Source organism: Salvia hispanica, chromosome 1 (assembly GCF_029641045.1).
Source record: "Salvia hispanica isolate PSC_SH4W2 chromosome 1, Shi_PSC_v1, whole genome shotgun sequence".
Lineage (NCBI taxonomy): Eukaryota > Viridiplantae > Streptophyta > Magnoliopsida > Lamiales > Lamiaceae > Salvia > Salvia hispanica.
This window is the reverse complement of record NC_142692.1, coordinates 35470303-35479864: the sequence shown is the minus strand read 5'-3', so window position 1 is coordinate 35479864 and position 9562 is coordinate 35470303. Positions and strand designations below refer to the sequence as shown.

Here is a 9562-nt window from a genome sequence, read left to right as displayed (position 1 = left end):
TGGAAGGTTAAAATTTATTATATCAATGTTATTTTCTCCGAATTAAAAAATTTATTTTATATTCTTCTTTAAATGCCCCTACTTATTACTCCCTCCGTCCAGGCTAAGATGACACATTCCTTAGCCGGCACGGGATTTTAGGAGTTATTAGTTAATGTGTTTAATTGGAGAGAGAAAAGATGGGTGGAAGTATTAAAATAGAGAGAAAAAAGGTGGGTGGAAGTATTAAAATAGAGAGAGAAAGAAAGATGAATATTTTAATAGGGGTGGAAAAAAGTGATTGGGTATATTAATTGGAGAGAGAAAGTTCCCAAAAAAATGAAATGTGTCATCTTAATTGGGACAAACTAAAAAGGAAAACGTGTCAACTTAAATGGGACGGATGGAGTAGTACAAATTCTGTTGTAAATATATTTTTGGCCGTCTTACATTAAATCCAGGCTCCGCACCTCAAGATTAGGTTATTGATTTTGGTGAAACAATGTTTATTGTAGCGTTTGGTAGGCAATATTGATAAGAAGCAAAGCCACAATTATCTCAGCTTGGTGTTGTTGAGTATAACAGTGTTGGGTGTGAGGCATGATTGGCTTAATCTGGTTGCTCAATGTGAAGATCGGGAGAAAGAGAATGGAAAAGGGGTGGTGGACTGCTGCCACTCTGAATGGATTGAGCCCTAGTCGACACTAAGGTTTAACCCTAGTCTCACCTCTCGCCTTAAACATTGCACCGATTCTAGTATTTTACAATATCGATACACCATAAAGAATAATTATTCATCACACATTCATGGAATTCAGTTTCACTACATTAATTTGCTTTACAACTCGCACTAAGGAAAAACAACCCCAAAATTCCCACTTCAACTATGAATCTTTGCTTTAAAACATGAAAATGTTGAAAAGGCTGCAAAATTTTTCTTGATTGGCTTCCACTTCAAATCGAATAAGAACCCTCCTCAAAGATTTGGATTCTCTTCCATCCTTAGTTAATTCCAAAGAAATGAAAATAAACAATTTTTATTGGTTAATTACAATTAACTTCCTTGAGCATAAAGATAAATATTGACTTTGGAGAACATGTGTCTCCTTTTTATTTCTTGCATGTATAATCCTACTTCTCTTGTATGATTAAAGATTATTTTCATCTAATGTAACAGAATCAAACATAGGCATCTTATGACCCCATTGCTTTTGACAAAATTTCCCAACCAAGCCATATTTAAGGAAAGTCATGTCCAATCCTAAATCATGACAAATCGTTGGCATTGCTTGAAAAAATAATAAAAGGATCAATAATGGTTCTCATCTATTTTCACGATGACTTATACCTCCAATCTATTTAATAAAGGATAAACATTTTACCAATTAAGTTACGTTTCATCATAAAAAACCATAAATTTTGATCAAATTTTAGTCAATCCCACAACTTTCAAAAATATACTCTACATATCACAACTTTTGATGTATAGTACTATGTCTTCAACATTTTTTAATGTCTTTTAAATCGCATGTCCCAGTTTTTTTTTTACGCATCTGGGATAAATTATCAAAGTTATAATAGAATTGGCTATTTTCTAAAATTGCTAAATTTACCAGGAGTTGGTCAAACTAGATGTTTTTCCGAAAATTTATCCCAAATTTTTAAAAATATTATAAGATCAATATAAATATAAATGATGAGAAGTGACAAAGAATTATTCTAAACTTTGACTTAATTTAGATATCTAGTAAATATTTCAAATTTGATTTATGCACAATCTAGGTCTTATCTTGAGAGATACTACTATTAAACATTGATTGAATTTGTAGGCATCAAGTTTATTGTAAATTGTTAATAGTTTTATAAAGCATATTTGAAACATTTGGATTTTCAAATAATCCTGTTTGATAAAGCAAGCACTTTGATTAATTTAGGCAGCATAAATAATATTCCTCCACTCCCATATCCAAACACACACACACACACAATGAGAAGGCACACTTCCCTCAAGTCTCAAACTTCTCTCCGCCCCATGAAACGCTCCTCCTCCTCCTCCCCGGCCGCGGCGGCGGTCGAGTTCCCGACGTCGCCGCAGTCGGCCTCGGGAGACGGGATGCTGCATTACGCCCACTCCGAGCACCCGTTGCTCCAAGTCACTCTCCCGGAGCTCTTCACGTGCGGCGGCTGCAAGGAGTACGGCGCAGGCCGGAGGTTTGCGTGCGCGCAGTGCGACTTCCAGCTGCACGACTTCTGCGCCGCCTCCCCTCCCGTCTTGAACAGCCACCCGTTCCACGGCCAGCACCAGCTCGTTTTCCACGCCAAATCAAAAACGGGTACGTAAACTGAAATTACGTGTGTTGGCCAAGCGGTAGAGTGATTGATGCTCGGACCAAAGGTCACAAGTTCGAGTCCCTTTAAAATTTCATGTTTATTTGTCCATTAAAAAAATGCGCGAGCATAACCTTTTAGTGTGACGCGATGCAGCAAAAGGCGGGATTTCGTGGCCGAGGTGCGACGTCTGCGGAAAGTCGAGCAAAGGGTTTGCCTTCCGATGCAGAGCCTGCAGCTTCCAGATGCACCCGTGCTGTGCCATGCTGACGACGGAGGTTCGGTTCCCGGCTCACCCGCACCCCCTGAGGCTGCTGCCGGCCGGCAACGCGGCGTGCGGGGAGTGCAACAAGAAGAGATCGGGAAGGGTGTATCGGTGCACCGTGTGCGAATACCATCTCCACGCGGTGTGCGCCAAGGTTTTCATCAACGGCCTCCAGGCCAACGGCATACCTACGCCTGACAAGCCTAGCCCCCTCGGAACTGCAGCCCGTCTCGCGGGCCAGGTGGTCATAGAGTTCATCGGAGGCCTCATCGAGGGGCTCGGAGAAGGGATGGGAGAAGCCCTGGTTCAGAACATGGTAAGAGGAAGGTGTGTTAGCAGAAGAAGGATACAACAACCATGACTCACTTTATTATTCCTCAATTCTTTGCCTAATGCAACAAATGTATGTATAATTATGCAATCTCTTCATTGCTGTAATAATGAAAACAGTTTGTATATATCCTCTTCAAAAACACACACACACACAAAGCAGATGGATTCATACAAGATTCAGACTATGAATACAAAGATTCAACTCAGTTAGAAAAATATGTATACAACCACCTAACTATTATTGTATGTATATATATCTCTTCAACTAGTACTTATTATATAACACCTAGTTCTTACAGTGAGACAATCCGAGTGAGAGTATCGTTGGCCTCGTCGTTAGCACAATTAGTTCGGATGAACATCCACGAAAACTAGCTCAAGTTGACGAGCTTCAGCAAAAGCATAGAGCATTCTTTCACCTTATCTTGCTCGGCTCGTTGAAGTAAGTTATGAATATGAGGCGACAAAGAGATCCATATTACTCCAAGGCTTTACTCTGGGAACCTAACTATTGCGCCGCGGCTGTTCACTCTTGGATCTCAGAAAATTCATTTAAACAGGATGGGGGAAGTCACGCTTTCGTCCTGGTCATCATCCCGTGAGTGATTCATCAACCGGTGTTGATGTTGATACTTAAACTGTGCCGTATTGCAGGTTCTCCCATGAAAACGGGGAAACGCGGCCAACAAAGGGGTGTCCTCGCAAGAACAAACACACACAAACACAAACAGCAGCAACGGCTACCATTGAGTGTATGTATGGACGCTGCAGCAATCCACTGGAACGAGGAAACCTCGTTCTGTATGCATACGTACACTTGGAACAAGATTGTTGACCTCGACTGAGTTGGGATTTTGTCGGATTCATCTCAACGTGGAAGGGCTTCAGGTTATCCTCGATTGTTACAGAGACTTGACCGTTGCTCTTATCTGCAAGCTTCTGAGTAACAAGTGCGTTGTACGCATGATTATTCCTCATCGTAGCATATGCATAAGGAGAAAGCCCATTTGCATCAAGAACAGAATTCCAACTATGCAGCCCAACCTACACAGTTTGGCAGTAACACATTTGGTAAGATTTGTCGGTTTAAATATCCGGGACATAAGGGAAAAATAAAAAAGTACCTCGTGTGGATCGCTTGTCAGTAGATCAACAATGTCATCGGATGACGATAATGAAGCAGCTAAATGTAAAGGTGTGAGACCACCGGGTCCAGCCATGTTCGGATAAAAAATGAACCTCTTAGATGTTCCACTGGAATCTACGACGGTGTAATGAATAAGAAAATCAACCATGCTCGCACACCTCCTTTTGACAGCCCGGTTCAGGAGGTGAATTTCTGATAACAACTCCAGAGACTCCTCTTCTAGTCCATTTCTACCAGAGTTAAGCTCTAGCAGAATGTCGAGAAGGGATTTGACCAATGCACAAAAGTCACGCTCGACAGAGAATACAAGAAGAAACTTGAACCGATAGAGCCTATAATCCGGGTGCTGAAACAAGCACGAGTTATATTTTCTTCCGAACAACCACCCGAGTTCATCCAGAAAATGCAGCGATTCTTCCCTGCCATTGCATACGTCAGAAGTTCCATTTATCTCAGGCTCGAGGAGTCTCAATTCTTGGCAAACAGTGCTATCTGCTATGATGATCGGAAAACTTGCTCCTCGGAGACTATTTTCAACCTGTGAAAAGGGGAGACATAAATGATGCAAAGCTCATCTAAAATCTCGATGTTGACAGCTAGATAAATTTCTACCTCAATGAAACAGCGGCCTAGTATGCTAGATGTTGCACCATTGACCTTAAAATCGTCCAAGATAATTTCACTGTATGGAGTCTTTTGGCACGATGATGAATGAACTTCCCTTACATTATATCCAACTGCATGCGTGCAGTGTATCCTGCGTGATTACAAACGTTTCCAGTCAAAATTATTAAGAAAGATTCGATCTTGTTTAAATATCAAGCGGTTACCTAGTGCCCGGAGCCTTCAAACTTCTTCCCCTCAATAGAAGAGTGGTTGGTTGTCCACCAACAACTGCCACGGGAGAAACTGAGATGAGTTCCGGTGTACTCCAGGCCTTCAATGATTTGCACAGACGAATCTTCCCTGTAGATCAATAACACAGAAGGAAATTAAAAGGAAAATTTCGAAAAGTGTGTAAGCAAAAGCAACTAAGCATAGAATTCAATAGGGATCAATCTCTAACTACTTAAAAGACAATAATATGGAAAATGAGATATCGGTTAACAAACCGGATTATAAACGAATCAGCAAAAGCTACCTTCTTTATGTGAAACCATTTGTCTGTCTGTATGAATCAAAAACCTCCCATTCCCCCAAAATTCAATATCTTTGACTAAGGACTTCACATAGTTAAGAAGGTCTTCTTCAAGCTGCAAACACGTTAAAGGCAAAAAAGAAGGTTAATCGAAGTCAATAGTAGCAAAAGTATAAACGATCATTGAAATAACTCACTTGATCCCAGGCAAATGATGGCATCGACAAATACAGGGATAGAACAACACAGCCAGGCCTGATGTAACTTTCCATTTCTGATGGACTGTTAGAGAGCCAATTGTGTATCTGGAAATGAAACAAGATGAAGTTTTTAGATGTTATACGGAGAAGTAAAATTGCGGAGAAAGAAAATCCAAAATATTTGCACTGACCTGAGACCGTAATGATCCAGGCATATGGCTTGGATCTTTGTCAAATAATTTGAAAATTATTCTACCGGTACGATCCTAGGAGAAAAACAAGCCAAGTTCAACCCAAATTATCGAACGAAATAAGGATACAAAATAAAAAAGTACAAGAACATATAATAAACGTTGAGGTACCGCAGCATCAGAATTCTGGCTGGATGGTGAATGATCAGACACAGAAGAAGATGTATATCCAGCTCTGTATGGAGACGTATGAACTGGAACATCTTGAGTACCACTGATCGACGCTCCAAAAAGCTGAAGAGATGTACTGCATCCGTTGATCGTGGTTGCTTCCACGCATGCAATTTCACCTTCACTATTTGACAGATGGCCATTCTTATCCGTGTCTCTTGAAGTCTGCATTGGGAACAGATCATGTACAACAGGTGGTGTGGATAGAGGCGATCTCTCCTCTGAAGGCGATTTTGTTGGCCTATAATCTTCAGGTGAGGGACTAAACAATCTAAGAGGAAGGCTTGGCGAGGTTCCCTGAACGTCCATTGTTGATCCACTGTGCTTTTCGAGACATGGTGACTTGCTTTTTTCAGAGTCACTTCCTTCAGTGCTCGGTTGAGATTGAGTTTCAGAAGAAGGTACACCTGCAGTTGCTGAAAGAGCAGCAAGCAAGTTCATGGTTGATGCAGAAGAAGCATTCCCATTTATCTGGTTCTGATTTTCCGTTGACATATGATTTGAGTTACCTCCATTCAACTTAGCTTCCAAGTTCGCTGCCAATTGCAACGAATTTATTTTAGTCAGCATCTGCTTGAGATGATCTTTGTTGGTCATTAATGGGAATTTATCGTTTCTGTCCACAATGTTCCCTATGATCACCGAAAACAACAAAGCAGAATTTAGAGTGTATACATGTGAATAAAAGGGCAATAACTCTTATGCTAAATATTGCAAATAATTTTTTTAACATGCATAGTTTGTACCCTTTTAGAATTCCCGAGTGGCAAATTGCTTTACTCGCCCTATTAATATTCGGATAATGCACCAAAGGCCGCCACATGAGCTATTCACCGTGTTTTAACGAGTAAATGATTAAGCCACTAATCTGCCAACATTATACCTTGTGCATTAGTTAGCACCGCCAGTAAATTGAGAATATCATTATCACCGGCATTGCTATCACCAATACTAGGCGCTAACAACTGTTGAGAAGTATCTTCTGGTTGAGTTTTCCTCCTCCTCCTGTTATGTCCAGCGAGCCTACGCCTACAACTTCTCTTTCCCTCGTCAAATTCTGAGAGAGGGTGAAACCTGGAAACATGGAACCATATCATGGTAAAACATTGAGTCTAAAAATGCACAACTCATCTTGATGTATTACAAATTTTATATGTGGTTAACATTTTCAACACTTGACTATAACCGAACATAATGCAATGCATATCGTTATTCATTGTAGTTTCGCGTATACTAACCTGCTGCATTGCTGGCAGAACCTTTGCATCTGTTTCCCCACTAAGGCCTTACCAGCTTTGCTGTGAACCTCACACACCTTATGCCGGCGGTGATAGTCCTTAGCAGTAGACAGATCTTCTCTGCAATCATCCACTTGACACATGGGATAGTTAGCACCACCGGGCGATCCTGATCTTACTCTTTTGTTGGGCCTCGATACAGGTTGTGGCTCCACCAAATTGATACCACTACTACGAGTTCCATTCCCACCAGCAACTGTAGAATACAGAGCACTACTCATCACTTGTTTTCCGACTGGCTGAATCTCTCCACTACTCCCCACTTGGCCGCCATTACGTTGCAATGGTTTGGCGACAAACCTCGCACTGTCCCAGCTCCAGGAATTCTGGTTCCAACTCTCCACGGTGTTCTGTGGTAGAAAGCTCGATGAGTCAAAGGGCAGGGCGCGTTTCTTAGCCATCGGATAGGGATCACGAAATCTCGCAGTCAGATTCTGGTGGAAAACTGCCGGTGAAGCTACACGGGCACCTACCTCTTCCATCTATCAAAGATCAACTTTGCACAACCCCAGAAACTACAGAAACACCTGCAATGAGTGTGGGGAAACACAAATACAAGTGTTCTTTAAAAATAATTTGGTGAGTTTCTTCAAAACTGGCATGATTTTGTTCCATGAATTACAAACTACAATTGAACAATACAGCAACCATAAACTTAAAAGAAACAGGTAAAAGTTCAATCTTTAAGAAACTAAACCATCATTTTATGCCTAAACCTCAATCAGATTTCTTGCTAAAGTCAAACCCCTTCAAAGTAACAAAACAACACTCTTCGAACTTCCAAGTCTCATCACAAACTACAGTTGAGTAATACAACCACCATAAACTTAAAAGAAACAGGGAAAATTTCAATCTTTAAGGAACTAAACCATCATTTTCTTCCTAAACCTCAATCAAATTTCTTCCTAAAGTCAAATCCCTTCAAAGTAACAAAACAACAGTCTCCCAACTTCCAATTCTCACTAAAACACAAACCATTAGGTCAAAGACTATGAATTACCCAACCAAAGTTCTTTCAAATTAGTAAACCCCCAAAAAATAAGAAAAATAATACCTTTATGGGGCAGCTGAACTCATCTGCAAAAGGGTGATAAAAATTTGATTCCTTTTCCCCCTTTCACATTCACAGCCTTCAAACTGATTTCTTCTTCCCCTTCTTCTCAAGAACAAAATTCCAAATTTCAGTTGAGCTTCACATGATCCAGTTGAGTAATTTGGGAACTACACAGAGGAGAGATCTGCTGCACAAGGATAGTAAAACAGGGAGAAGATACAAAGGATGTGAAATGAAAAACGAAATGAAAGGACACAAAAACTGTCTGTATGTTTCATGTACAACTATCTTTTACTTTTATGTCTCTTTCCCATTCCTTTTTCCTTCCAACTAACTTTTTTCTCTCTCTCATTCACATATTATTTTTATCTTTTTCTGGATCGCTCCAATTCTTGTTGATATTGCTTTGAGAAATCACATTAATTTCTTGAATCTTTTAAGTCTTTGAGTTGTATTTTGAATTAGTTGTATAGATTTACTTTTGAAGAATATTTATTGGTTGCTAAGTTAAGTAAACCCAATTAAGGTATGAAACTATCAAACTCGAATTAAATATTTTGTAGGTTTTGAATGATGCGTGATTTGAGTCCGTAATCTGGCAATGTTTCTACTTATATTATCATTTTCATGTTTTTAGCATCCGTTTTACTGAGGGGCATTTGGTTCCATAAAATTAAAGATGTAAAGTTAGATTTTAAATTATAATTATAATTTCATTATTTAGTACTTGAAGTATATTTAAATTTAAATTTAGTTTTATAGTCAAAATAAAGATTTAATTTTGCGTTTAGTTATTTATAAATTAAAATATGAATTGGACTTCAATTAGAGTATAACTTATCTAATTTCATAAAAAATCAATTTCATTATATCTAACACATTATTAATGAATTCCAAATTAATTTTGAACGAATATTTTCATGAGAAAAAAAAAGCTTATTTTAGTTGTAATTGGAAATAATTTGTGTAGATTAAATTTTTTGTGACTTCTTTTGGACTTTTTTCAATGTAATAACTCCCTCAATTATTTATGCATATGTGTGCGCGCGTTTGGTGCAGGAGCAATGAACCTAATTTCCTTTTAATAGTGTAAAAACATTGAATTGATAGCTTTTTTTTTTTTTTTTAATCTTGAGAATAATAAGTACTCCTTAAAAAATTCAATTAATTCTTGGTTAGCATGGACTATATCTACTCTAAAACTAATTTACACATGTTTGTAAATACATGACTATAAATTTCGGTATACATTTCAGAAGATTTAGGATTTAACTACAAAATTATGAATTTTAAAAGTAAACCCGAAATTAAAGAATACCTTCAAAAACCTACTCATAAAGTTTTGAGCTTATATTAAACTAGTTGAACTCAATCCTAAAATTATATATCCATCCACAA

At 38.8% G+C, this 9562-nt stretch overlaps 2 protein-coding genes across 5 annotated transcripts; one reads left to right on the top strand and one right to left on the bottom strand.

The window, feature by feature from the left end:
* Positions 1-1882: 1882 nt before the first annotated feature.
* Positions 1883-8483, bottom strand: LOC125212882 (squamosa promoter-binding-like protein 14). Of its 4 annotated transcripts, none has more exons than XR_007174786.2 (12): positions 8165-8483; positions 7051-7637; positions 6696-6886; positions 5753-6444; positions 5582-5656; positions 5388-5495; positions 5194-5305; positions 4883-5018; positions 4665-4809; positions 4030-4590; positions 3203-3949; positions 1883-2873 (listed from the first exon to the last, which is right to left on the bottom strand). XR_007174786.2 is itself a non-coding variant. In XM_048113168.2 (12 exons), the coding sequence occupies exons 2-12, from the start codon at positions 7590-7592 to the stop codon at positions 3539-3541; spliced, it is 2880 nt and encodes a 959-aa protein (XP_047969125.2). In that variant the 5' UTR covers positions 7593-7637; positions 8165-8483; the 3' UTR covers positions 3002-3538. The 4 variants fall into 4 exon arrangements, 2 of the variants coding, with proteins under 2 accessions (XP_047969125.2, XP_088919033.1); XR_007174788.2 differs by having other exon boundaries at positions 3325-3949; XM_048113168.2 differs by lacking the exon at positions 1883-2873 and having other exon boundaries at positions 3002-3949; positions 5753-6228; positions 6322-6444.
* On the top strand, positions 1967-2933 carry LOC125212883 (Cysteine/Histidine-rich C1 domain family protein). The gene is made up of 2 exons (XM_048113169.2): positions 1967-2312; positions 2464-2933. Exons 1-2 carry the CDS (start codon positions 1967-1969, stop codon positions 2931-2933), a joined length of 816 nt encoding a protein of 271 aa, XP_047969126.1.
* Positions 8484-9562: the final 1079 nt, after the last annotated feature.

Coding starts and splice junctions, on each gene's coding strand:
- LOC125212883 (XM_048113169.2), top strand. CDS start 1,967: ATGAGAAGGCACACTTCCCTCAAGTCTCAAACTTCTCTCCGCCCCATG. Junction 2,313..2,463: donor CCACGCCAAATCAAAAACGG/GTACGTAAACTG, acceptor GACGCGATGCAG/CAAAAGGCGGGATTTCGTGG.
- LOC125212882 (XM_089062907.1), bottom strand. CDS start 7,592: ATGGAAGAGGTAGGTGCCCGTGTAGCTTCACCGGCAGTTTTCCACCAG. Junction 4,810..4,882: donor TTGAAGGCTCCGGGCACTAG/GTAACCGCTTGA, acceptor GTAATCACGCAG/GATACACTGCACGCATGCAG. Junction 4,591..4,664: donor TAGGCCGCTGTTTCATTGAG/GTAGAAATTTAT, acceptor CCCTTTTCACAG/GTTGAAAATAGTCTCCGAGG.